We start from the raw sequence: 27,106 nt of genomic DNA, 5'->3' as shown, positions 1-27,106 counted from the left end.
CCTCTCTTGTTGCGGAGCACAGGCTCCAGACGTGCAGGCTCAGTAGCTGTGGCTCACGGGCCTAGTTGCTCCGCGGCATGTGGGATCTTCCCAGACCAGGGCTCAAACCTGTGTCCCCTGCATTGGCAGGCAGATTCTCAACCACTGCGCCACCAGGGAAGCCCTGGGGTGGCAGCTTAATGAGGGCTTGGAGGATGCAGCCTGGTTTCCGGGCAGCTCTGGCGCCCCCACCCCAGGTGGCTCTCTGGGCAGGGCCAAGGGTGGCGTGTAACCGGGTGCTCATGGGCTCGGGGCAGTGTTGCCAGTGCAGAGCTGTGGCCAGGCCACCCGGAGAGGCTCCACCTGGACTTCGGCTCAGCAGTGCCGCTGCGGACCCGCGTGAATCGCCAGCTCATCCTGACCAACTGCTCCCCGATACAGACCCCTTTTACCCTCAAGTTTGAGTACTTTGGGAGCCCTGCAAACAGCCTGCGCCAAAAACCCAGCCTGTAAGTCTGGTTTCTTTCAGAGGCTGCTTCTGGGGAGGATGTGGCCTGCTGAGGTGGAGGGCTTCAGACAGGCCAGGTGGTACTGGGGCCCGCGGACGAGGGAGAAGTTATTGTAGGTGGAGGGAACTGTGCGCAGAGATACAGTGAGGCACGCTGCAAAGCTGTAGCTCGGAATCAACTGCAGTGAAAGTATTTACACCGAGAGGCTGGCTAAGTTTACCAGCACCCCGCTGCAGACGCCTCGCCACCAAAGCTCCTAAGGCGGGGGTGGGGGGGGTAGTGGTGGCGGGAGCTTCAAAACCGCCGACTGCTGGTGTTGCAGGGCACCAGGAACAGCTCCTGAGCCATTAACTTGCCCATTGCAGAAAGTTAGCATGTGTTCAATGCAGGACAGATGTCAGCAGCAAAGAGTGGAAACGGCCTGTTGCAGGAGGCTGGACAAGGGTTGGGGAGTCAGGGCTGGGTTTTCATCCATGGGTCACCAAGGTGCAGAGCCTGGGGATCGGGGTCCCTGCCCTGGAGCCCTCCTGAGTTTGTTGGGAGGCAATCCCTGGGGCTGGCAGGCGGCCTGCAGCTGGGATGCTTTGGGTGGTAGGGGTGCAGCGCGAGCAAAGACCACAGACAGAGGTGAAGAGGAGGCCTGACCAGCTCTCCCCTGGGAGGAGCAGGCAGGGCCACCTTCCTCCGCGGGGCACCTGGGGGGAGGCTGGTTGCCAGGGGAGGTGGCTCAGGTCTGGGGAAGGGCCCGGATGGCTTGATGTGATTTCCACGTCCCGTCTTGTCAAGCCCCGACGTGCCTCCTGCCCTGCTGAAGATGGCTCGGATGCGGGAGCTCTTGGCCAAGCGAGAGCAGCTGGGTAAGAGTCCCAGGGCAGGCGCTGAGCCCAGGCCTGGCCAGAGCGGCGTTTTGCGTGGCCTTCCAAGGAGGTGGGCCAGTTGCTGCAGGAGGGGACCCTGACCAGAGACCACTTCTCAGCGTCTTTTCTAGCAAGGTCCCTGAGATGGCGTGGCCCTCCACCTGACAGCGCCCCCTCTTTTAAACGAGGCCATCCCCTTGCCAGGGCGTGGGGCTTGTGCACAAGGGCCTGGCTTCGATTTGGGAGGGGTGGTGGCTCAGAAGGGAGGGCTGAGGCTCGGCCCTTGTGGGAGGTGAGAGAAGCTTGGACGCTGGGCCCCAGGCTCCCAGGAGGAGGGTCTGTTTAGCCAGACCAAGGAGAGGCCGTAGGTTGGCTTGTCTGGTTCAGTGCTTTGTTGACGCTTGAGGATTTGGACCTCTTTCCTGCCCTGGGGCCTGAATCCCCATGCCTGGTTCTCCTGCAGAGTTTATGGAAAGCATGCTGTCCCACGGGAAAGGAGCTGCCTTCTTTCCCCACCTCTCCCAGGGCGTGCTGGGGGCCCACCAACAGCTTGGCATTGACCTCACAGCCTGTGCGAACATGTGGGGCGAGTACTGGGACAGCCTCATCTGCACAGTAAGTAAACAAAGTAAACGTGTCCCAAATCCTAGGCTACTGAGTTATTGCACAGAAGATTTTCTTGAACTATTTAGTCAATTGGATGCGTTAGTTATGGTAGATAATTGCTTTAAATTGTGCTGTGCCCAATGACAAAGAGTTGATCACCTTAATATACAAAGCGTTTCTGAACTAACAATAAGGGGGGCAAAAGCATCCCAAATAGGCAAAGGGTTTGAATAGGCAACTCAAGAATGACAGAGACGGCCAGCGAACGTGAAACATGTCACCAGCACTGGTAACCAAAGAAGTGAGGGTTAAACCACTGAAATACTAGTCTTTGTGAGATTAGCAAGGTTCAAAAGTTGTCAGTGAAGGTGCAGGGGAAAGGTACTCACGTGCACGGCGAGGCCGGCTGGGAAATGTGTGCCGCCCTTCGGAGGCACTTCTGCAGGGTGCTGGGGACACACAGTTAAGGTTGCCTCAAGGAAAGAAGTGGACACAGGGAACAAATAAATTCACACCAGGCTTCCTTTTCTTCTCAGCGTTGTTTGTAATAGAGGGGGGAGAAAAAAGCAAACGGTGTAAACATCCATGTCCATCAGGAGAAGATCGGATGAAAACATTAGGCTACATCCACGCAGTGGAATTCCGGACAGCCCGTTAAATGAGGCTGCAAACCTTCATTAGTAAAATTATCATATGTTGTAAAGAGAAGAGAGATTACCAAAACAAAGCATGCCCAGAATGCTCCTCATTTATATCTGTGTTTTATGCACACAAGTCTGTCTAGACAGTGGTACACTGAAATGTTAGCAGTGAGTCATGCTGGGGGGTGGGGTAGGATCATGGGTGAAACACATTCTATTTTAAATTAAAAAAAGACATTTATCGCTTTTTATTAGCAGAGAAAAATAATAAAGTTATTTCCATTTAAAAGATAAAGGAATTTAATCAAAGGGGCCATAAGAGGCCAAAGACCCTCAAGCTGGGAGATCCGTGCAGTCGCACGCAGGGCTGGGCGGGAGAGCAGAGACGGGAGGGCAGGACAGGGAAGCCGGGGCTGGGAGGCCAGGCCTTTGGGGGGGTCTGGGGTGAGTGTCAGACAGGGGGGAGTGAGTCCCCGCCCAGTTGCGACCAAGCTTTGGGGACCTTGGGCTGGCTGGAGGAGGGAGGGCCTCGAACGGAGGGGATGGGGAGCCAGGGGTTGCGGTAGCAGCCGGTGACGAGAGCAACGCATGACTGCTGTGTTTGCAGGTGGGAGACCTGCCCCCAGCGGTCATCCCGGTGCACATGGCGGTGGTGGGCTGCCCCATCAGCTCCCACAGGACCGCCCACTACACCACTGACCAGATCCAGAAGGAGCCTGTTGTCAGGTATCCCTGCCTCGCCCCCGCCCGCCTCCTGCTCTAACCCTTGAAACCCTCTGGCCTCCACCCCGGGCTGCCCACACCAACTCGTTGCTGTCCCGCTGGCCCAGGGCCACTTGGTGCCACCCAGCTCGAAAGCCCCAAGCCAGGGCTACCCCAGAGGAGAGAGGCCTCAGGGGGCATGGCCGTGATCTGCACATCTCCGAGGGATTTGCGGGGACAGAAGTACCGAGTAGTCACTTGTGGTCCGAGGTCAGGGCCAGACTTGGGACCCCTCACTCCAACTGCGTTGGGGTCTGTGTGGTTGGTCAGTGCGGTTGCAGAGTGGGTGGGGTTTACTGGTGAGCAGTCCTGGGTCATGGTTCACCGGGCACCGCATGGGGAGGGCCTCCAGCCCTGGGGCTCGGTTACTCTGGGCTGAAGACAGACCGCTGTGGGGCCTCCTGCCTCTCTCAGGAGAGCTGGCCTGCGGGGTGTGCGCTGGCTGTAGCCCTGCTGACCCTCGTCTCCTGTCTCCAGGTTCGGCACCCAGGTCTCTGGAGGAGACACAGTCACCCGGATCCTTCGCCTGAGTAATTCCAGCCCCTGTGGTGAGATGCTCGCGAGAGAAATCGGGGCTCTTGCTGCAGGCTCTGCCGTGTGGTGGGCCTGGCTGGGAGGGACGATTGGGGTGGGGGAAGCTGATGGCCCACGACCTGGAGCCAAGTGGGCTGGGGTATGGAGGGAGGACCCCAAGGGCCAAGGTCAGGACTGGCCAAGCCAGTCTTGAGTTGTCAGAGCCACTTCCACCCGAAAAGACAGGAGTTATCCTTGCCTGGGGTCTCCCAGTGTCCATGGGCCACAGATGCCCTCCCCTGGTCGGGTTCACCTTGCATAGGGACAGGCACTTGTAGGGGACACCTTTTCTCTTCCCTTCAGCCAGCAGCCCCTGAGCTATTTGCCAGGTGCTGTGCAAGGAGCTGGGGATACAGGGGCAACAGGACAGCAGGGGCTGTGCCTGATGGGCAGGACGTGACCGTGGGCTGCCAGTGTAGAGTGCACTGAGTGCAACTGTGGGGGCGGCCAGAGTGCTGGGGGTCTGTGACAAGGGCCATCAGGCTGAGGCCAGGAGGAGAGCAACCCAGCTGGGCCTGAGGGAGCGTATGGGCCACAGGAAGAGCCAGGGCCAGCTGAGAACCAGAGTCTCCCGGGGATTATTTAAAGCACCTTGAGGCTGGGCCACCCCAGACCGAGTGAACCACAGTCTCTAGGGGCAGGGTCTGGGCACTGTAGTTTTTAAGCTCCTCGGGGACTCAAGGGAACATCCTGTTGGTGGAAGAGAACGGCCACTCTGTGACCTTGCTTATTTTTGACCACTGGATCTGTGCATTTGGAGTGTATTGGTCCACTCTGATTATATCTTTATCAAGTTCTTCTGGCGTTTGTAGTTTTGCTGTATGTTTTTAGCTTCTGTATTGTTAGATGCACTCGACAGCTAATGATGCCTCTTATCACCCTGTAACCTTCCTCTTTGGCCCCTTCAGTGCTTAAATCCCACCTCGCCGAATAGCAACATTGCTCCCGCTGGTTGTATACTGGCATTTGCCTGGTATGTGTTTGCCCATCCCTCTGTTTTCACCCTTTATGACTTTGATGTGTTTCTTTGTAAACAGCCGAGAGCTGAGCTTTAGAAAACCTAATCTATGTATTTCTTCTTTTATGATTTATTTCACTGTTATTTTCCTACTTTCTTCGTTTTGCTTTTTGTGACTTCTGTTTTCCCTTTGTTTAATTTGGGATTTCTCTTCTACTTTCCTGGTTACCGTTGCTTCCTTGGGGCTCATCATCACATGCACAATTCTTCTTACCTGAAAGTGAGATTGTCCTCTGCACTTGAGAGTATGGAAGCCACTGGTGGCCTTGGTGAGAGTGATTCCGTGCGTGAAAGAGGCAGATACCAAGTAGTAACCCTAGGGACTACAAGTTCGGGGACCTTGCGTGGGCATGTCTTCACCAGGCGTTCATTCCCCAGGGGCGAGCCATGAATCCGAGGTGAGCTGGGAGTGGGGGGAGGCGCTCATGGATTGTCCTCCAAGCTTGCTGTGGAGAGGAGAGGTGGTACTGGAAAGGTCTGGCAGAGGGAAGCTTGTTTAAGTGCTGTGGGGAAGCAGCCAGGAGAGAGGGGAGATGGGACACATCTGGCCCCTGAGAAGAGGGGGTGTAGGGATGGGGTAGATGCAGACAGATGGGGGGCTCCGGGCAGGACTTTTTTCTGGGAGGTGAGGTGGGACCACCCACTGAGTGCCAGCGGAGACCAGGGAAGACAGTGTCGTGGTGCAGGTAGGTAGGGACGGCCGAGCAGGAAACAGTGATGGGCAGAGTGGGGGCACAGTTTAGGTTGGGGACATATTTATGGGAGTGGCACATTGTTTAGAATGCGGGGGACTTGCTCACTGAGGCCTAGATGGTCGGTTCCGTTCCCCCAGGGTTAGGCTTTTGCCCAGTGGGTACAAGGATGGGGGCAGAGAGAGAGATGAGAATCCTGGCCAGACAGTTGCCAGTGGCAGCCCCCAGAGACTCGCCTGGCTGGGGAAGGAAGTGAAAGCAGGCGGGCGCTAAAGGATGGAGGGGAGGAGGCAGGGTACACGGGGAGTGAAGGGCCCAGTGGTCAGCAAAAAGGCCAGAAGGAAAGGAGGGTGTGGGGAGAGCACACAGGGAGCCGGATTTCTGCATCTGGACATGAAACCTGGTCTTGTGATCCAGAGGGCAAGGGCTGATGGAGTCAATGGCATAAGCCTGTAGACTCTCCTAAAACAAGAATTGCCTGCAAGTGACATCGGGGACCCTGACTGTGGGAGACCCGGCAGCCTCCGGAAGTTGGGAGGGGGGCGCCCAGGGAAGAGTCTGCTCCTTCCTTATCCCTCGCCTCTCTCCCCCATGTCTGCCCCAGACATCCGCCTGGACTGGGAGACCTACGCTCCAGAGGCCAGGGAGGACCGGCTGCTGGAGCTGCTGGTGTCCTATGGGCCACCCTTCCCGCTGCGGGACCAAGCTAGGAACGGCCTCCTGTGCCCTGAGACCCCTGAGAGCAGCAGCTCCTTCTGGTCCCCAAGTCCCTCTGACGTGTCCAAGTCCAGCCGTGAAGCTGCCCAGTCTGTGAGCAGGGGTGGCGGGAGGGCTGCCGGGCTGTGGCCAGTGGGCCTCGAGCCTGCGTGAGCCTCAGCGACTCCTGGACCACAGGCTGAGGGCGGTTCCAGTGCCAGCGCCTCCCAGGAAATCATCTCGGTCACCCTGCAGGGGTGCGAGGGGGTGCCCTCTGACCAGCTGTTCTCCATCAGCCCCAAGCAGGTGGTGAGTTGGGGCGGGGCTGGGAGCTCTGGGCGGGGGTTCGGGGGTCGGGGGCTCGGGGTGGGTGTCCCCCTGGCCGGGAGGGGTAGGCGGCACTGAGGCTGCTGTGTGCATCTGCCAGGTGGTCCCCGCAGGGGGCAGCAGCACCATCTGCATCTCCTTCACACCCGTGGTCCTGGGCCCTGACGTCCTGCACAAGGTGGAGTGTACTGGCTTCGCCCTGGGCTCCATGAGCTTGGATGACAAGGTGAGCGCTCCTGGCCTGGGGAGGGCCCCCACCACTGCCTCTCCCTGGGGCAGCTCGCCCGCTGCCTACTCAGCGCGGGCGCCCGTGATCGGGCTTGGGCTCGGCAGGTGGAGAGGGAGCTTCCGGGGAGGAGGCGCCGCCTGCAGGGCTCGGCTGTGGGACCCGCGAGGCTGCACCTGCACGGCTACGTGAGGCCCGCGCAGTGAGTCGGCTGGGCTGCCTGGCCTCCCTGCGGCCCGCTGTGGGGGTCAGCCTTCCCCGGCACTGCTGGGGACCAGACAGGGTCCTGGGAGCAAGAGGATGGGGACGGGAGGGAGAAGCTGGCGGGTGAGCCCAGGGAAAGGCCGGCCAGGGTCAGCTGGGCCCCAGAAGCCCAGCCGTGCCTGTCGCTGGCAGGCTGAGCGTGGAGGTGGACTCCGGCGGCAGCGTGGTGTTCTGGCACCAGGCCAGCGACCTCATCCCCGAGCAGCGCTGTGCTGGGGTGAGTGTCCTGCACGCCCCGCCCCCCCCCGCCCTCCCGAGCTACCTGGTCCTCAGACGTCTCCCGCGGCCCCCTGTGGGGCACAGGCCTGACAGTCCGGGTTCCCTCCCCCGGGACCCCCCACCCCCCCACCCGAGTCAGGGGCTCCGGAGGGCAGAATTGAGTCCCCTCCCCGACCTCTGTGGCCGCCCAGGTGCTGAGTGAGCTGGTGACCACCCGCCACCTGAAGCTGACCAACACCACGGAAATCCCACACTACTTCCGGCTCCTGGTCTCCAGGCCCTTCTCTGTTTCTCAAGATGGGGTGAGCCGCAGCCACAGGGCTCCCGGCCCCAGCTGGAAGCAGGAGTGCAAGGAGGCGACAGCAGCAGCCGGCAAGCAGCTGGTACTCTACCCACAGGAGAACATGCTGGTCAGTGGGAGCGTCTGTGGTCCCTGCCTACAGTGGGCACACTCCCCTGGGCTGGGGCTCACCTTCCGCTCACGTTTGCGCATGCAGCACCCTCCAGGTCTGGACGTAGACACAGACAGTGGTGTCCACACACGAACCACACGCTTGGCCCCGCCGTGCGCTGTGCGCTCAGGGGCGGACACCCATCACACGCACCACGTCCAGCAAACCCCTCCGCATAGGGGCCCTCCACGCGCAGGAACGCCCAGACCCACCAGTGTGGACACTCGTGAGTCCCAGACACACCAGACCCCACTCTTCGTCCCCTCCACCAGTGTCCTGGTCCTGCGAGCACCTCCACGCGGCACAGACCCCCCTTCTTGTGTGCCCTCACGCAGGGTTTCATCACCATCTTTCCATAAACATAAGGCACACCAGAAACACAGTTCCCCAGGCCCCGCTGCCAGAGATGAGAAGATCTGGGCCGAGGCCCGGGAACCCGTTTTCCTAACAGTTGCCTTTGATGAATCTGTGGATCTGGGTCCACAGACCTGGGTTGGGGAGCCCCGTGTACAAGCCCCACCCTGTTGGGCCCAAGTTACACCCTGGCCCCCAGATACCCACTCATGCTCCCCCAGCCCCCTCCCCACAGCCTCCAGGGTGGCCCCTGAGGAAGGCAAAGCTGACTGCACGTCCCCTGCTTAAAACGCGGCAGGGGCTCCTCACTGCCCCCAGAACAAAGACACAGGCCTGACTTGGGCCTAGGGGCCCGCCCGCAGCCCTGGTCACGCGAGTGGAGCCGCCCAATCCTCCGGCCTCTCAGCTCCCGAGGGCCGCTCAGCCCTGTCCCCGGTACTGACGGCTGTTGGGCAGGGAGCAGGGCACAGTGTGAGGAGCGAATGCACCAGGCAGGGTCCGCAGGAGGGAAGGATGGAGCTCTGGGCGGGGAGGCTGCCGCCCACCTCCAGCAGTCTGAGGTGACGGCTTGTCCACATCTGCTCAGGTGAATGTGTCCTTTTCCCTCTCCCTGGAGCTGCTCTCCTATCAGAAGCTCCCGGCTGACCAGATGTTGTCTGGAGTGGACATTCAGCAGAGCACGAGTGGAGAGAAAAAGATGGTCTTCACTCAGAACCTGCTTCTGGAATACAGCAACCAGACCACTCAGGTGAGTCCCAGGCCTGCCTCATGTGTTCAGGTGGGGTCAGAGGACAAACCCCAGTTGTCTGCCCTGGAAGAGGCCTGGCACATGGAGAGATGAGGGTCATCCATCCTTACCTGTCTTAGGAGCTCAGAGCGAGGTGGGGTGCTGTAGGGTGCAAAATCAGGGAAGGCTTCCTGGAGGAGGAGGTGGCATGCGAAGCCTGCATGCTGTTTAACAGAGAGAGAAGGGAAACCAGGCCAAGGGAATGGCCTGATGGGTGGGGACTGAGCAGCTGAGGGACGCCTCCTGGGCTCGTGTGGGTCTGCGAGCACCAGGTGAGAATACCACAGGCCTCGTTCTTGTTCTGTGGCCTGTGACAGCTCCACACCACAGCCCCTCCTGCCCTGAGTTGGAGAGGCCAAGGGAAAAGGTTAGATGGCCCAGAGCCCAAGGGGAGCAGAGGGCTAGATGAGAGGGGAGAGGAAGGCAGTAGAGCGGCCCGACCAGGGAGCAGAAACCACAGAGCTGGATCCAGGGCAGGGGTGGCAAGGGAGTCAGAGGGGAGCAGATGGCGCGTTCCTGGCCCTTTTCCTGCCCAGAATCCCACCAGCATCCCCTGGCTTTAGATGACAGCGCTGGCCCCCTTCCACCAGCTGTGGTGCTGCCTGTACGTCCCTCAGAAGCTGCAGTACTTGGGGTCGGCAGGGCCCCTGTGTCCCTGGCTCAGAGCCCAGTGGGAGTGGGTAAGGTCACCCAGTCCCCACCAAGTTAAAGGTTCTGTCCCCCGCAAGGTGGTGCCCCTGCGGGCCGTCGTGGCTGTGCCTGAGCTGCAGCTCTCCACCAGCTGGGTGGACTTCGGGACCTGCTTCGTGAACCAGGGCCACATCCGGGAGGTCTACCTGATGAACCTGAGCGGCTCCCGGAGCTACTGGGCCGTGTTGACAGGTGTGCCATGCCCTCCTCCCTGCTCCCCCGTGCAGCTGGGCCGAGACCCCCAAGAAGGGGCCTGCGTGCCCTGTCCCTGCAGGCTGGCTCCCCAGGGTTGGGCCCACCTGAGAATTCCTGCAGAGGTGGGCAGGAGCAGAGGCGCACCCCCAAGATGCGGGCAGGGGGCCGAGCGTGGAGCTGGCTGCGCTCCTGCATGTCCCCTTCCCCTCACGCAGGCCAGCAGGAGCCAGACAAGGACCCTGTTGCCTTCAGGGTCACCCCAAGCAGTGGGCTGCTGGAGGCACGACCGGTCAACGCGCCCCCCACCTCCGTCCCCCTCCAGGTTTCCTTCACCGCCAGGTACGGCCCTCCCAGCCTCGCTGGCGCTGCCTCTGGAGCCCTGGCCCAGGGCCCCCAACTCACCTCAGCCCCTGCTCCCCACAGGAGCTGTGAGCTGTACGAGTCCACACTGGTGGTGGAAGGTGTGCTCGGTGAGAAATCCGGCACCCTGCGGCTCCGGGGCCGAGGCTCGTATGACGAGAGATATGCATCACCCTACTAGCTCTGAGCCGCTGCCCTCAACCCCCAATACTGGAAATAAACACGGCCCAGAGCTATGGAGCGGGTTTACTGGGCAAAGGCACCTACTGGAGGACCTCTGAACAGCTCCTGGGATGGAGGGACCTCCCCGCCAACCTGCCCCCCACTTCCAGGCCCTGCACCCTGTGTCCTCAGAGCTAATACAAAGGGTCGGCCACACCCCTGTGGAGACCAGAGCAGTTAAAAGAGTCACTATTCAGATTCAGCAGAGGCAGGACTAGCATACCAAGAACTGGCTCGCTCTTGGGGAAAAAAACCACAGCCACTAAGAGAAGGTAATGCGTTTACTATGTTTACTGCACTCCGCATCCACAGGCCCCTTCCCCCAGGAATCACACGGTGGCCTTGCAGGCTAGGTGAGCCAGGCCAACTTTGCCTGTCTCAGCTAGAGGGGCCCGACAGGCGGCAGCCCGATACCTCACCCGCTCCCGTACTGTCTCATCAGTGTTCACATTTGCCAGCTCAGCTGAAGTGCCTTGACTTGCCACTGCCACCAGTGCTGGGACTCCCCAGGTGTCACGTCTGTAGCGCTACTGCCAGAGCACTGGGCTGGGCCTCTTTCAGTTTCCAGGGTATTCGAAGACGGCGGCGGCTCCCATGCCGGTCCCGATGCACATGGACACCACCCCATACGCCCTGTGGAAGCAAAATGTGCTGGTTGGGTGAAGGCACAAAGGGCAGAAGCCCAACCACCGAGCTCTCCTCGGACCAGGCTGAGCTGGGTGAACCGAGGCCTTCACGGGCACAGGACGCCAGACCTCGGGGAACGTGGTTCCCGGCCTGCCCGCCGAGGGGCGCGCACACGGTGGCCGATGCCTGCCGCAGGCCAGGGGCCCGTCTCCTCAGCTCGGAGTGTGTGGGGGGCGGGCGGGGGCGCGTACACCTCCCCCCATCAGGCGCACCAGCTGCCCCCCCCCCGACCCCCACGGGGAGCGGCCTTACCGCCTCCCACGGCGCTTCAGCTCGTTGAGCAGCGTGATGACCTGTCGTGCCCCAGTGCAGCCCAGTGGGTGGCCCAAGGCCACCGCACCCCCCAGAGGGTTCACCTTCTCAGGGGGCAGTTGCAGCTTCTCCACACAGTAGACGACCTGGAGGGAGGCTGAGCATCAGCTGTAGCTCCCTCCCCAGTCCCCCGCACCACCCGCCCGCTGCCTCCAACTGGGTGGCCCAGGCAACAGTGCAAAACAGGGGCTCACCTGACTTGCGAAGGCCTCATTGATCTCAAAGATGTCCACGTCCTCCACCGTCAACCCTGCAGGCAAGCGGAAAAGACCTGAGCTGACCCAGCGGCCCCTTAGCAGGCTTCTCATACTCCCTGGGGCCCTGCGCCATCCATGGTCTGGAGGCTGGGCTGCCCGGTGTGTCTGCCTCTGTTCCAGATGGGTGAGCGGGTCCCAGCTGTGGGGTCAGGAAGGGGTCGGGGTGCCCCCACCTTCACTCTGCGGCACCCGCAGGCCCACCCCGGGCACCCGCCTCTGGCAACAGCACGAGAGGCAGGGGCTGGATCCAAACCTAGGGTGTGAAGAAGCCATCTTACCTGCTTTTTGCAAAGCTACAGGGATGGCATAGGCAGGTCCAATGCCCATGATGTCAGGCGGGACCCCAACCACTGCATAGGACCTCAGGACCCCAAGGATGGGAAGGCCCAACTCTTCTGCCTTGGACCTCCTGGCCAGCAGGATGGCAGCTGCCCCGTCACTCACCTGGCTAGAGTTTCCTAGAGGCAAACCACAGCGTTAAGGAGGCCTCGGGGCAGCTCCGAGGAGGTCCAGACCTTCCATATCCACCCTGCCCGGTGGCTCCAGGCTCCCAGAGGAGAATACCTGGCACGGAAGCAGCCCCCTCCTCACCCCACCCCCAGCCCAGTCTCACCAGCTGTGGTAGAGCCCCCCTTCTTGAAGGCAGGCTTCAGTTTGGCCAGGCCCTCCAGGGTGGTGTCGGGGCGGATGCCCTCATCGTGGACCACGGTGACACTTCTCTCAGTGCCCTTGTCGTCACGGACTGTGGTGGTCACAGGCACAATCTCGGCTTGGAAACAGCCCTTGCTCTGGGCTCTGGCTGCCCTGCCAGCACCGTGGACAGCCAGGCTCAGGTTTCCATGGGGTTACCTTCCTTCCTGGGGTCCCTCCCTGAGGCTTCCGCCTCCTGCCCTGCCCTCTGGGACAGACATGCAAGCTCAGGCTGCTACATGCGGGGTCACACTCACCTCGGGGGGGAGTGCAGAGGGTCCCCTACTACCCCACCTGCCCTGGGACTGAGAAGCCCAGGGCTTTACCGGGATTTCTTGGCCATCAGCCTTAGATCTTCAGATCCTGGCTTATCCCAACCTCAGAGGGGAGGGGGAAGTTTGGAAGTGGTGTCTCCCCTTGGGAGACCTTCACCCAAGAGGGACTAAGCCAAACTGAGGCTGGAGCCCCAGGACTATTTGTGCTGGGTTCTTTCTGCCAGCTTTTCTGTTCCCTCCCGTCGCTCAATTCCATCCATTCCCCATGTTTCCACGTGATTAAAATGACATATACTACCCTGAATATATCTATGCAAAATTTGCATGAGTGATACTTACGATTAACACAAACTTGTTAGTGAAATAAAATTTTTTAAATGTCAAAATAAAATAAAATGCCATATACCAAACTACTGGATGAATCTTTGTATTTAAACAGTGTAAAAGCACAGGGCATTTTAGGGTGATCCTTGCAATCATATGCAAAATGTAAGGGCCCATAGGCATTTCCCATGGGGAGGAAGCCACGGCTTTCACCCAATTCTCAAATGGTTACTTGCACCCAAGTGGCTACGAACCACTGCCTCAGTGTCCCCAGCCCCTGCCTCACGATGCTACCCCAGACTCAAGGATGCCAGGGTCCCCGGCAGCACTGGCTCCACCCTCCAGGCTATCCGGAGAAGCCTGTGGTTACCATGTCTAATCACCAAACCACAGCCAACTAGAGAAGAGCCCTGGCCCTCCTTACACTCTCAATAAATGGATGGGGAAACCGAGGCCAAGCTAGGGAAAGACACTCAGGGTAAACAGACTGTAATGGGACACAGTGCTAACTGCACAGTGGCCCCCCGCCCTCGCCCACCTCCCCCTTCTGGGAGGTAGAGGCTTGGAAACCAGTGGTAGCCTAAGGGCAGCTCCACCTGAGATCACTTAGGACAGCCTCCAAACCTCTCTCTCCAGCCCTTTAAACATCTCACCCCAAATAGCACTCACTTTTGCTGGGAAGCCAGTGCAAAGGTATCCTGCTTCTCCCGCGAAATGCCAAACCGCTCGGCTACGTTCTCTGAGGTTATCCTAGAACACAGACAACGAACAGTGAGCGTGGAGCCAGGCAGCCTGGGGACGGGCCCCAGGGCTGCAGGCAGGAGAACCGGAGGGCCTGTCTGTGCTACAGTGACAGTAGTGATGACTCAGGGCGGAGCACAGGCAGGGAGTCAGCGACGCTGGCCAGACTCGAAGACGCCTGTTCACCAGAGACCAGCACACCGGAGGGCGTGGGTAGGGCACTAACTGGCTTGGCCAGCTTCTCTTGTGCCTCAATGAAAAGTGCTTTACGTAAACGTGGGAGAGGAGTCCCGCTCTGGGAAGGCCACACCCAGCCTTCTGCTCCCCGTAGCTGGAGCCTCCCCTCATCCTGGGAGCCCAGAACCACAGAGGGGCCTTTGGCCGGGGCTTCTGGCTTTACAGGCTTCCCTCGGAGATGGTCCCTGGATGTGGAGGCAGCCGCACATCCCCTCACGCGTCCAGCGGAGCCACGACTCCCTGCCCACGGACCCCGGGGGTGGCTCTGGATGCAGAGCTTAGCTGCTCTGCGAATGCAGCACCTTTGATGCTGCACTGACAGGGCCCAAGGGCCCTCACCAGCATGGCCGGTGAGCAAAAGCCTCCCGCCTCTTCAACTTTCTAGGCCTCCAAGGCTTTAGGGTGCAGCTGCCATCATGCCTTGTGCGACTGAGCCCCTCAGGGTGGGAGTGACAGGCTGGGCCATGCTTGGAAACCCAGAGGCACAGAGCGGACTGGGGGCCTCAGGACACGGAAGTCAGGGCCAGCACTAAGTCCCATGCCCAGAGTCCCTGCAGAGCAGACCAGGGCCGAAGGCGGGAGGCCACAAGATAATCCAAGTTCCTGCACCCCTGCTCCAGGCCAGGCAGGGAGCTGAGCGGGGACAGGCACACGGAGCCACGGTGGGCACTCACCCCATAGGAATCAGGCAATCTCTGGCCTTCTCCTTCTCCACCAAGCGAGAGGTAACATTTCCAGGGTTCGCTCTGTCTGCCAGGGACATGGACTCCACCCTGAAGAGGAGGTGATCATCAGCAGGACTCCCCACGGAGAGCTCTGCGTCTGGCAAGTGCTGGGAAGTGGCCAGGGAGCTCAAGGCAGAGCACTGGCCGGCAGCACAGAGCTGGGGGTGCAGGGCTGCTGAGCCCCAGCCGCACCCTCGCCCCCACCGCTGCGCAATCCACATGCCTGGGCAGGGCCTCGCTTCCCAGCACAATTGGTCCTGCAGCCAGTCCCAAGGAAAGCAGGCTAGTGTTGGCCACCGTGGGAGAAACACCTCTAACAAGCCTGGGCCCTGCCCTCAGGGGCCACAAATTCAGCAGAGAGAAGAGACAAATGTTTTAAAAGCTGCACATCAGAGAGCAAGCCGACCTGCATAGACCAGGAGGTGCTAGGAGCCCAGGGAAACACGAGCAATCTGTTTAGTGTGGTCAAAAGGGCTTCCAGGAGGTGGCAGGATACAAGCCCTCAAAGGATAACACATAACCTTGACTGCAAGCTTTTCATGTGCCCAGCGCTACTGTAAAAATCTTTTCTGGGAATTCCCTGGCCGTCCAGCGGTTAAGACCGTGCTTCCACCGCAGCGGGCACAAGTTCGATCCCTGGTCGGGGAACTAAGATCCCGCACGCCCTGCAGTGTGGCCACCCTGCCCCCACCAAAAAAAAAAAAAAAAAGTCTTTTCAGGTATAAGAGCACTTTGAACAGTGTCAGGCTCAGAGAAGCTGAGTTAACTTGTCCATGGTCACTCAGCCAGGATCCACATTTAGGTAGTCTGGCTCCAGAGCCCACTGCCACCTAGGATATCCTGGGTTACCCATCATGATCACAGTCTACGGGGAACAGTCAGCCTGTGACATGAGGAAATGCCCTGGCCCCAAATCCTTAATACCCCAGTAACACAGTCTTTCATTTGCTTGGGGACTCAGATACCCTCTAAGAAACACATGAAGGCTCCAACCTTCTCCTCAGGTCACCCACACCCCCGTCCCTCCTCCAGTAAGATAGAAACCAGAGGGCAGCCTGGGCAGTGGCCTTTGCCCGGCTGAAGTCCCTGCAGTTTGGTCTTTGGGTTTATCTACAACTGCAGACACAGGGCAGTACAGCAAGTGCCAACTGGCACAGCTCTGAGATGGCCCAGCAGGGCTCCAATCGAGAAATGCTATGGAGAGGAACTGAGAGGCAGAGGGCGCACATCAGGATCCTGGGGCTGCTGGCCTCCCCGAGGCTGCCAGCGCCCGACGCCCACCCCAGCCTTCCCCTCCCTGGGCCCCACACGCTGCAGCTAAAGACGGAGTCACAGCTGACGGGGACAAAACCACCACAGATCTGACCGTGTCCCTCAGAACCCAGGAGGCAGCTGGAAGTTTCCACCTTGGTCAGGGTGGGGGAGAGCCAGCCTGTGAAATGAACAAACTAGTTCTACAGCAGGCAGCTGTCCCTGGCTCTAGGGAAGCGAAACTGCTCTTTCTCTCAGCAGCCATCACGAATCAACAAGGGCCACAGACAGAAACCCAGTGCTGTATTTCCTCACAATGCTTGCCCACATTTCCAGCCCGACAGATTTCCAAGAAAGAAAGCTCTTCAAAGCCCACTTCCTCTGGTGCTGAGAGATGTGAGCGGTTCCCGAGCAGCCAGAGCTGGGGACCACTTCTAAGTGCCTGCAAGGGCCAGGGGAGAATTCTAAAATCATGGCCTCTGGGAACTCAGGAGGTGAACATTAGTTTCACTGTTACAAGTCAGTTAATAAGCTCCAGCAGGAAAAAATTCTTACCCACAAGCCATGCCAATGTCATAAGACCCATTTCTGATGCCACCTGCAACAAAAGCATTTCATAAACATCCTTCCCCAGAGTCCATCTGTCCTGGGAACAGGGGAGCCTCTTCCCCACCTGGTCTCTAAGTGGGACTCAGCCCCAGCCTCAGAGATAGAAGACCCAGGAGTGTCCAGAAAAGGCTGGGGGTGCAGTGAGGTGCTCTCCTCCAGGCTTTCTGTGGTTACGGTCCTGTCAGAAATCCTTACTGCTTGCCCAGCAGACAGTGACTCTGACGACCCAAAGCCGAGGAGCCAGGACCAAGGCCAGGCCGCGGCACTGGGTGCCCACCCAGTCAGAACTTACCAGCTATGCTGGCCACCGCCTGGAGCCCTGACGAACACTGTCTATTGACAGCTGACAAAGGCACGGTCTCTGGGATGTCACTGAAACAGAAAGTGAGAACAGTCAGCCCCCTCTCCCCTGCCAGGCTCCCAGGGAAAGCAGGCCTGTGCTCCTGGCCAACATGACTGCCCCTTCAGGGGACAGAAAGCCCAGGGGAACAAACCCAGCAGCCCTGCCCCTACTCCAGGCCTGACCTACACTGGGCAAACCCCATCTCTGCAGGTGCTTGCTCCCCAGTGCCCCACAATCACATGCCCTTCCACCCTGTGATTCTCCTCATCCAAGGCCAAGCACAGCCCAAACGCAAGAGAAGGCTGGTTGCGCCACAGGGGTCCTTCTTTCTCTTCCTTTGAAGATTCAAAAATTAAAACTGTATATCCCTGTTTCCCATGAAGAATAGAGAAGAGGGCCTGTGGCCGAGACAGAGAACCAGTGCAAAATAAACGTCTGAAGTACGACAGATGGCCAACAGGCACGTGAAAAGATGTTCAACGTCGCTAATTCGTAGAGAAATGCAAGTCAAAACTACAATGAGGTATCGCCTCACACCAGTCAGAACGGCCATCATCAAAAAGTCTACAAATAATAAATGCTGGAGAGGGTGTGGAGAAAAGGGAACCTTCCTACACTGTTGGGGGAATGTAAATTGATACAGCCACTATGGAGAACCGTATGCAGGTTCCTTAAAAAACTAAAAATAGTGTTGCCTTATGATCCAGCAGTCCCACTCCTGGGCATAAATCCAGAGAAAACCATAACCCCAACGATCGCTGCAGCACTATTTACAATAGCCAAGACATGGAAGCAACCTAAATGTCCATCAAAAGAGGAATGGATGAAGAAGATGTGGTACATATATACAACGGAATAGTACTCAGCCATAAAAAGAACGAAATAATGCCATTTGCAGAAACATGGATGGACCTGGAGATTGTCACACTGAGCAAAGTAAGTCAGACAGGGAAACACAAATATCATATGACATCACTTATATGTGGAATCTAAAATATGACACAAATGAACTTATCTACGAAACAGAAATGGACTCACAGAGAATAGACTTGTTTTTGCCAAGGGGGTTGGGTAGGGGAGAGATGAAGTGGGAGTTTGGGATTAGAAGATGCAAACTACTATATATAGAATGGATAAACAACAAGGTCCTACTGTAGAGCACAGGGAACTATATTCATTACCCTGTGATAATCCATAATGGAAAAAAATATATTAAAAAACAATGTATATATATGTATAACCCAATCACTTTGCTGTACAGTAGAAATTAACACAACATTATAAATCAACTATACCTCAGTTAAAAAAAAAAAAAAAAGAAAGAAATGTCTCAAGTATGAGGCTAGAAACCATCCCCACTCCTCAGCCTTACTAGTAACCATATGGCCTTTATGTTCCCATTGTCTCTGGAAAGGCTGTTCCCAGCTGGACAAAAATCCCTGATGGGTACTAGGTATTCTAACATCCCTTCTTCTGACGGGTTCCCCCAGGTTCTCACACTGGTTCCAGCCCTGGAAGCTGGTGAGGCTGCCTCTGCCAGTGTAACCTGTGCTGGCCAAGGGTACAAAGCCCTGGGGAAATCCCCAGACCCATGGACTCAGAACCTCAGGGGTGAAAGCACTCTGTTGATTCTGCTGATTCTGGCGTGCAGCCAGCGTCAGGAACCTCTGGGCTACTGCCCAGGCCAGGCTCTGCTGAGACCCTCTTGGGTGGATAGTCTCCTAGGTCCCTGTAGCCTGTTTAACCCTTCCCAGGTCCCCTAACTCCCTACTACCTAGTTAACCACCCCTTCACCCAATCCACCAAGTGTTCATTAAACACCTATTCGGTATGAGGCACCACTGGAGGGACGCTGACATGCTTACAATACAGAGCCCTAGAGGATGCCCAACCACACACAGAAAGTGAATTAGCTAGCAGAGACTACACTAACAGAGCAAGGTGGCAAATCACACCACAAGGGAGCACATGGCCAGCGACTGGAAAAGAACGGGCCCTCGTTTTAAGCTTGGGAACTCAGAGAAGTCTGGTCAAAATGGTGAAACTGTGTTTGAACAGAGTTTAACTAGGGCAGAGAGGGGAGGTAGGGACAGTACTGCAAGGGGACAGAAAGACCAGCTTAGGGAAGGCAGTGGGCAGACAGGCTGGTTGAAAGAGGAAGCAGCAGGTAGATTCGGCTGGAAGTCAAATCTGGAGCCAAATCGCTGGAATCTTTGAAATCCAGGCTAAGTAGTCTGAACCTCTCCTAGTCTCCACAGGTTTTGTCAGTTTTCCTGTTCCTTCACTAGTTCACGTTCCTGTTGTTTCTTCTCCACGAAGCTGGGAGTACACAGCTCAGTGGCTCTTAAATCGACATGTGAAAATAATTTAAACCTCCTCCCTGTCTTAGGACAACAAGGGGTAACGGGCAATTCACCAGGGCCCCTTCTGGGCTACCCTTCACCCCAAGATTCTGCACTGTCCCCAAGCCTCTGCTGATGGGCTAGCATTTAAAAAGCTCAAAATCAGGGCTTCCCTGGTGGCGCAGTGGTTGAGAGTCCGCCTGCCGATGCAGGGGACACGGGTTCGTACCCCGGTCCGGGAGGGTCCCACATGCCGCGGAGCAGCTGGGCCCGTGAGCCATGGCCGCTGAGCCTGCGTGTCCGGAGCCTGTGCTCCGCAACGGGAGAGGCCACAACAGTGAGAGGCCTGTGTACCACAAAAAAAAAAAAAAAAAAAAAAGAAAAAAAAAAAAGCTCAAAATCACTCTTCAGTGTGCCAACCTGCTTATTTACTTGACAAGGGGACAGAGTTCACAAGCAACAAGCTGATTTTGGCTTAAGAAAAATCAGGCCACAAAGAACTTTTTGCTCCAGTCCCAAAGGCCGTCTGTCCTGGCTCAGCGCTGGGAAACACACCCTCCCTTCAAAGTAGGGGAAAGGCAGCATGCAGAAAAGCAGGGTGCTGAGGACCCTGGCTGTGTCCAGGTCTGGTGTCCAATACTGATCTTCTCCCCACAACAGGCTGAGTTCTCTGGGACCTGAGCCCAACCAAGAGCGTGAATAGCCAACCCAGGGCAAGAACTGGAAAAGTTTACCTCAGAAACTGGGCAATTCGGGCCATTAATGCTCCGGCCCCAGGCTGAAGCACATTTCCTGTGGACAACAAACCTTTATTCAGTGCCAGGCACTAAGGTACAGCTGTGATTACCAAGAGGGGGGCATTCCAGATCTTCCTTCAGAAACAGTGGAATTTCAAGGTCTGGAGCAGGGGCAGCCAGCTATACAGCAGCTTGTCCTGGCCATACACTAGATCCAGTCCCTGAGAGGCCCAAGTTCCCTTGCCCATGCAACCTGCTTTTCCAAATCAGCACACACTGGGGAGGTCGCCTGCCTTTAAAAGGTTAACATGGAAAGAAGAATGCAGTGCAAAGCTTTAAGTCTGAAGAAGTAGTTCTGTCAGTTAGGAAAGTTTTTGAAATGCACACCTTCCCCTAAGTGTCCTCCACCAAGCCCTGCTGGCACTCCAGGGGTGGAACAGTGATCCCCCATCTAGGGCTGACACTTATGTGATGTGACTGTTAGCATATAATGTTATGTTTCCAGGCTAGAGGAGCAGAGTTGGGGAAAAAGGGTTGGACTGGTCAAGAGGTCCTGGATTCAGGTCCAAGCTCTGCTGCAAATTCCCCAGGCCTCAGTTTCTCCATCTGCCCCAGTTTCTCCATCTGTAAGTGCGGGGCTGGACTAGATGGGTTTTGATGCTCCAAACTCCCTCTGTTCTACCCTGGCATAGATAGTACGTCAGGATGGGTAGAGAACCCTAGCCTCCAGTCTCTTAGGGTGTTTTCAAACTCCTGAGCCAAGACCCTGGCGTTGAAATGTCTGTCACTTGAGATCCCTGCTTTCTATCACACTTAATATGCAGAATGTGCTTGGAGCGGGCACAGAAAATGCCTGGAGGCGGGGGTGGGGGGGGTGGAGTCTATAGCCCGAAAGGGACGATTACAGTCAGCTGCGTGAAGTCCATCGACATTCCCCTCAGGGAAAACACCTGGAAAGTGCCTGGTGTTTGAGGAGGGCTTCGGCGTAATGGGAAGGCGAGAACCGAGCGCAGGGCCCGGGTAGTGCACTCACCCACGCAGATATCTCCCAGCTGGGCCGGGCTCAGCTTGACGTCCTGGAGAACCGCGGTCATGACGGCGGAGAGAAGCTCGTCGGGGGTGGTGTCCTGCAGCGGGAAGCGCGCGGCTGGCGGCGATGCTCGAGGTTCCCAAAATCCCAGCTCCCCCAGCCCCACCCCAGAGAGACAGAGCGGTCCAACTCGGGCGCGGAGCCACCACCGACGCCGAGGGTTACCGAACAGAGGAGCCAGACGCCAGCCCGCCCCGGGCCGCCATCTCACACCCGGCGCCCGAGCCCAGGGGCCTCACCTTGAAGCCGCCGCGTCCCGACCGGCCAATGGCCGTGCGCCGCCCGTGCACCACCACTACATCCTCCGCCGACTTCCGCGGAGCGCCGCTCCAACACGGCGCGGCCCGCGGCGCCGGCTCCGGGCCCGAAGCGGGCTGGCGGTTCAGGTGACCCAGCACCACCTGCAGCCTCCGCATCGCGTAGCTCGGCAGGGTAAAGCCCCTACCAGCCAGCAGCAGAGAGCAGCAACCAACAAACCAACGCCCGCGCAGGCGCTGAACCGTACCTCTGACCACCCGCTTCCTCTATCCTAAGCCCCGCCCACAACCCTGCGGGTCTGACTGGCCCTTCCCTCTAAGGTCCCGCCTCAGACAACCAGAAGGCGAGTCTGCCTGAGGTCCCGCCCCTAGCCGCAAATGGAACCTCCTAAAGTTGAACCCAAGAAGGTCTTTCCACTCAAAGCCCCGCCTACAGTAGCCTCAGGCGGCTGCCAACCAGGAGGTGGGCTTTTCTGAAGCCCCGCCTAGAAACACAGACAGGAAACCTTTCTACTTGCAGCCCCGCCTACTGCCAAACCCGAGGCGGGTCTCCAAGAGCCCCGTTGGTATCTTGAAACAAATTTCACCATTGCCAGGGGTCCGTTTCCCTACAACTCTGCCCTCTGCCCGCCACCAAACAGAAGGCAGGTTCGTCAGGAGTGCCGCCTACAGCTTCTTGCCGGGAAAGAGGGGCCAGCGACTATAATTCCTCCTACCCTTGCCTATCCTTCTCTGCTGTCTCCCCCAAGCTGGGGGACCTAAATAATTCCGAGATGCCCCAGAGCCTACCCCGACGCGCTTGGGCTCTCCTAGGAAGTCTTTCGAGAAGACTGAGGGAATTTGGGATTCTGGGGTGGCAGGAGAACGGATTGTACAAATGTGCCGGAGATGTGACAAGCCCCCTATCTGGAGAAAGAGTATCATAATTTTTTTTTTTTCAAACCAACTTTACAGTCATTTGGAATGATTTGATTAGTGCCCACCTCCCCGGCTAGGCTGGGGTTTCCACCAAGTCAGAGAAGGACTCTGTATCCAGGATGCCTGCAACATACTTGACACTTAATAGGTGATCAATAAATACCTACTGAATGAATGAATGAACCAAAGCTCCCCAGGTCAGGACGATGTCCCCTGCCCCCTAAAAAGCAAGGTCGGGTGGCCGCTTGACTCCCAATGGCAATGTTTTCCCTAGACCCCAGAGGGTAGTACTGGGTTTCTCTCAGAGGAAGGCCAGGGTGTCCTGTTACCCTCAAACACGGAGGGTGGGGTCGTGCCCCCCACTTTTCAAGGGCAGGGCCGTGGCATGCCTCTGGCTCCAGAAGGCAATATGCCCTTTTCCACCTCCAACTCTGGGTGTACAGCCAGGGATTCCCCATACTCCTAAGGGCAGGATTGTGTGCTCTACCAGAATTAGGGTGGGGGTGTGTGTGGAGGGAGGCAGAGCCGATGCCTGCCCCCTTGCCCCTTCCCCGCCATCCTCGAGGGCAGGACCGTATGAACCCCTCAGATCCCTAATGGAAAGGATGTAAGTCCACCAGATGCCAAAGAGCAAGTCACCTCTTTCCTATAACCCCGGAAGTAAGGTCATCGTCCCACTGCCGCACCAGACCCTCCTGGACAGATAGGTGGAGCTCCGTAGACCTTAAAAGGTAGGTCCCCGGTCCCCACACCCCCAGTCCCCTGACATCCCGAGGGCAAGGGTGGGGCGCCCCCCTCTTCCGCACATCTACTGGGGCTCCAGATTGTAGGGCGGGGCGTCGCTTCGAAAGAGAAACCGGCGGGGCGGGGCCGGGTGGGCGGGGTGGCGGTAGGGTAAGGAGGAAGCACAGACCCACGACGCACCTCTGCATGACGGCCCGCCATGGCTGAAGGAGGTCCGGACGCGGGCTCCGCGCCCCCGACCCCTTCCATGTCCTCCCTGCCCCTGGCAGCGCTCAACGTGCGAGTGCGGCGCCGCCTGTCGCTCTTCCTAAACTTGCGGGCGCATGTGGCGGCCGACTGGACCGCGCTGGCGGAGGAGATGGGCTTCGAGTACTTGGAGATCCGGCGGCTGGAGACGCATGCCGACCCCACGGGCAGCCTGCTGGACGACTGGCAGGGACGACCCGGCGCTTCGGTGGGCCGCCTGCTCGAGCTCCTCGGCAAGCTGGGCCGCGACGACTTGCTGATGGAACTGGGACCCAGCATCGGTGAGGACGCCCCCTTCCGGGCCTCATATCCGAGGTGGGGGTGGGGATGAAGGGGCTGACCATAAAGGGCCTCAGCATCCGTCCCACCTTTCCTGTCTTGGAGGCGGGGAGCGCGGGGGGGGGGGGAGGGAGTGGTTTTGGGGTGGCAAGGGGGACACTGGAGGCAGCCTGCAGGGGGGGAACCGTGCAAGACCAGTTCCCTCTTTCCATACGTGGGATGATAGGGACTAGAAAAAGAAGGCGAAGGCCGGAAAAGGCACAAGGAAACAGCTTAGACAAAGGCTTTCACATAGGACAGGAGTCAGAATAGGGGTCCTCTGTGGGGGGCTTGGAACTGCTTCAAGTATGTAGAGCAACAGGCAGGTAAGGGACTGAAAGCTGACAGTCTTTGGAAACTTCAGGTCCCTGGAAAATGCACCCCTTCCTGCCACTTGCTGACCCATTAACTGCACAGGCATGGGGACAGTGGCCCACTTGGTTGGGGCTGCTGCCCTCGCTGCACATAATCATCAGGTCTCCTGAGCTCTTCTTACATGCCCTGCTCACATCAGCCGTGGATCCTAAAAGAAGCATACCTTGGATTCTATTCTCGGGAGCCCGGAGCGGGGGGTGGGGGGTGGGGGAGTGGAGGGCAATGGGATAGAGACACAAGCCTGACCTTGATGGCTTCCCTCATGGCCAGAACACCACTGACGTCCCTTTAGGATGACCAGAGCCAGGTGGAAGCTCATCTTTTCAGAGCTGTTGAACTGTGGATGGCACCTCTGGGCTAGAGAAGCCCTGGAGGACAACACAGCCAGGGAGGTGGGACAGGGGCTGGATCCTGACCGTGGGTAGAGGCGTGGGGTACCTGCGGGGAGCTGGCCACACCTTGTCTCTTCCCCACAGAGGAGGATTGCCAAAAGTATATTCTGAAGCAGCAGCAGGAGGCGTCTGAGAAGCCTTTACAGGTGGACTCTGTAGACAGCAGCATTCCTCGGACGAGAGATCCGGCGGGCATCACCATTTGCGATGACCCCCTGGGTAAGGGCACAGTACTGCCCCCCTGGGCCATAGGACATTGTGGTGTTAAAAGCATGGATGTTGAAAGCAGATGGACTGTGGCACCTTGGGCAAGTCACTTAATCTCTCTGAGCTTCAGTTTCCTAAGAAATGGGAATAATAAAATCCTACCTCTGGTTTTGGTATGAGATTTTCGTGAAATGATGTGTCTATCTCATGGTCAACCTAGGGTTTAGCCTGGGGTGGTAAGAAGGTGCTCATCTTTCCGCTCCTGGGAAAGGCACTTTCTCTGAGTAGTGTCAGCAGGATTGTGTAGGGTCCAAGATCACGGTCGCTTAGGCTGGGGGCACCTGGGTGGGCTCCTCCCCAGCCTTCCTGTAGGGCTCTGACCATCACCTTTGTGCTCTGCCCCCAGGGCAAATGCCTGAGTGTTTTGACGCCTTCATCTGCTACTGCCCCAGCGATATCCAGTTTGTACAGGAGATGATCCGGGAGCTGGAACAGACAAACCATCGGCTGAAGTTGTGTGTGTCTGACCGCGACGTCCTGCCTGGCACCTGTGTCTGGTCCATTGCCAGTGAACTCATTGAAAAGAGGTTGGCTAGGTGGCCAGGGGGCAAGTGGGTGGTTGTACAAAGCCCTGCCAGGGATCCCAATGCTGGGATCCTCCCAGTTGGACCCTGTCTAGCCTGGGCACAGTGGGCTCCTCCCAAGGCTGTCCCCTGGGGGTATGCTGAACTAGGTCACCACGGTGCCTATAGCCTGCCCACTCTCCCTTAGGTGCCGTCGGATGGTGGTGGTTGTCTCTGATGATTACTTGCAAAGCAAGGAATGTGACTTCCAGACTAAGTTTGCACTCAGCCTCTCTCCAGGTAAGCTCAGCCCTGCCTTTGCCACAGAGAAGTGGGCGGGGCCTCAAGATGCCAGCCTTCCCTCACCAAGGGCCACGGGTAGAGCATCAAGGAACTTGGGCAGGTCTCTACACATAAGTGTGCACGCACATGAGTGCCCTTTGTGTGGGTGAATATGTACCAGGGGTGCTTAGTTGGGAGAGGGGTATTGTTAACCCCTGGATTGAGGATTGGTCCCACCCCACTGTGAGAGCCTGGTGCCAGCTCTGTACCCTTTGGCTTGCAGGTGCCCATCAGAAGCGACTGATCCCCATCAAGTACAAGTCAATGAAGAAAGAGTTCCCCAGCATCCTGCGGTTCATCACTATCTGCGACTACACCAACCCCTGCACCAAGTCCTGGTTCTGGACTCGCCTCGCCAAGGCCCTGTCCCTGCCCTGAACTGCCCTGAGTCCCTGGGTGTGTGTGCATCTATCTGCCTGTACATGTACTTCTACCCCTGCCTCCACCTGCAGTTGTACGGGGAATCTGTGCTCCACTGGCCTCTTGATTCCTGGACATGCCAACTCCACAGACACAGCTGCAGCCATTGTACATATCTGGACATCACATCTCATGTCCTGCATAGAACATGTGGCTGCAAGTGGCACGCGCACTTGCTGTTATCAGCCAGGACAGTAAAAACCAGAGCCAGCTGGGACTAAGAGGAAGACCAGAAGAGCCAACTCTGACCCATCCACACATCTTAGGCCTCAGTTTCTCCACCTGAGAACTAAGTAGGGTGAGGAGAACAGGCAGTAGCTGTGTTCGAATGATTGTGGGAAACGGTGAAGCACTGTTCTGAGTCTCCTGGGGACAGGAGACAAATCTTGGCTGAGAGAGAGCTAGCTGCCTGGGCAACGTGCTGGCCACTGCTGGGACCATGGCACTGCTGGGGCAGCTGCTTCCACAATGGTGCCTTACGGATGCTTTGGGGCCCTGTTGCCCCACCTCACATCCCACTTCCTCCTGCCCCAGGGACAAATGGGGAAGCAGCCTGGCCTAGCATAGGGAGGTCCTACATTGAGCCTGATTCCCCAAGGGTCCACCTCTCATCTGCCTCTTAGACTCCTCCCAGCCTCTGCACACCTTCCCTGTGATAAGTCCCCAAGAGACTGGCCTGAGCGTCTGGGGCTGCTTTTCACTTCCACCTATTGAGTGCCTGTGGTCCTGCTCTCAGCTCTGCCCTGCATGAGATGGGATCCCGTCTTCTGGCATCTCCATCAAGTTTGGGTTGTGGAGCTAGGTCACCATGGTGGTGTAAGCAGGAAGCCTTCCTCCCTGGGCCACCCACAGAGAACTTTCCCACCAATCTTCTGTACTTAATTGCCTTACAAAGTTGTTTGCTGGGACTAGTTTACAAACAGTGACCACACGAGAGCCTCTTGCCCCAAAGCTTGTAGGCACATGGACACATACAAGCTCACACACAGAGACACATATATACATGCACGGGCACCCTCATGCACACACATACAGGCATCTTCATGCACACATTTCCCTGGATACAGCTGCCAGGAACGGCTGGGTGGGACAGTCCCACCACAGAGGGGGCCTAACCCTGGACTAAGATGGGACAATCTTGTATTCTTTTTGTTTCCCTCTTCATTGGAACCAGACTCTGGAAAGGACTCATTATGCCAGCATTTACGCCTTCAGTGAAGCACAGAGCGAGGAAAGAGCTCACAGAGCAAGTTAGCTGTGACAGCTGTTTTCCCC

General features: G+C 57.7%; 3 protein-coding genes across 11 annotated transcripts in view; 2 read left to right on the top strand and 1 right to left on the bottom strand.

Annotated features, from left to right (window-relative positions):
• Positions 1–10,388, top strand: part of DLEC1 (DLEC1 cilia and flagella associated protein) — an 89,337-nt gene extending 78,949 nt beyond the window's left edge. Inside the window, exons 23-37 of the mRNA XM_065885933.1 lie at positions 306–488; positions 1,275–1,345; positions 1,809–1,960; positions 3,200–3,318; positions 3,832–3,902; positions 6,242–6,447; positions 6,532–6,642; positions 6,761–6,886; positions 6,994–7,088; positions 7,283–7,367; positions 7,561–7,779; positions 8,762–8,923; positions 9,691–9,844; positions 10,063–10,186; positions 10,271–10,388. Of these exons, the coding sequence (XP_065742005.1) occupies positions 306–488; positions 1,275–1,345; positions 1,809–1,960; positions 3,200–3,318; positions 3,832–3,902; positions 6,242–6,447; positions 6,532–6,642; positions 6,761–6,886; positions 6,994–7,088; positions 7,283–7,367; positions 7,561–7,779; positions 8,762–8,923; positions 9,691–9,844; positions 10,063–10,186; positions 10,271–10,388 (1,996 nt within the window). The remainder of the gene's footprint in view (positions 1–305; positions 489–1,274; positions 1,346–1,808; positions 1,961–3,199; positions 3,319–3,831; positions 3,903–6,241; positions 6,448–6,531; positions 6,643–6,760; positions 6,887–6,993; positions 7,089–7,282; positions 7,368–7,560; positions 7,780–8,761; positions 8,924–9,690; positions 9,845–10,062; positions 10,187–10,270) is intronic.
• A 561-nt stretch (positions 10,389–10,949) lies between these two features.
• On the bottom strand, positions 10,950–21,552 carry ACAA1 (acetyl-CoA acyltransferase 1). 2 transcript variants are annotated; one of them, XM_065885318.1, is made up of 12 exons: positions 21,289–21,552; positions 20,993–21,086; positions 19,957–20,014; positions 16,830–16,909; positions 16,484–16,526; positions 14,627–14,725; positions 13,644–13,724; positions 12,299–12,489; positions 11,964–12,143; positions 11,623–11,678; positions 11,369–11,514; positions 10,950–11,062 (listed from the first exon to the last, which is right to left on the bottom strand). In XM_065885318.1, exons 1-12 carry the CDS (start codon positions 21,463–21,465, stop codon positions 10,987–10,989), a joined length of 1,281 nt encoding a protein of 426 aa, XP_065741390.1. In that variant the 5' UTR covers positions 21,466–21,552; the 3' UTR covers positions 10,950–10,986. The 2 variants fall into 2 exon arrangements, with proteins under 2 accessions (XP_065741390.1, XP_065741391.1); XM_065885319.1 differs by lacking the exons at positions 11,964–12,143; positions 14,627–14,725 and having other exon boundaries at positions 10,987–11,062; positions 21,289–21,465.
• Positions 21,553–23,125: 1,573 nt separating this feature from the next.
• Positions 23,126–26,831, top strand: MYD88 (MYD88 innate immune signal transduction adaptor). Of its 8 annotated transcripts, none has more exons than XM_065886312.1 (5): positions 23,126–23,495; positions 24,384–24,518; positions 24,913–25,093; positions 25,278–25,369; positions 25,635–26,831. In XM_065886312.1, exons 1-5 carry the CDS (start codon positions 23,168–23,170, stop codon positions 25,787–25,789), a joined length of 891 nt encoding a protein of 296 aa, XP_065742384.1. In that variant the 5' UTR covers positions 23,126–23,167; the 3' UTR covers positions 25,790–26,831. The 8 variants fall into 8 exon arrangements, with proteins under 8 accessions (XP_065742384.1, XP_065742386.1, XP_065742383.1 ...); XM_065886314.1 differs by having other exon boundaries at positions 23,168–23,495; positions 24,913–25,074; positions 25,635–25,966; XM_065886311.1 differs by having other exon boundaries at positions 23,168–23,495; positions 24,913–25,117; positions 25,635–25,966.
• Positions 26,832–27,106: the final 275 nt, after the last annotated feature.

This window comes from Phocoena phocoena, chromosome 10 (genome assembly GCF_963924675.1).
Source record: "Phocoena phocoena chromosome 10, mPhoPho1.1, whole genome shotgun sequence".
Taxonomy (NCBI): Eukaryota; Metazoa; Chordata; class Mammalia; order Artiodactyla; family Phocoenidae; genus Phocoena; species Phocoena phocoena.
The sequence above is the reverse complement of the archived record's forward strand: the minus strand, read 5'-3'. Positions and strand labels throughout refer to the sequence as shown.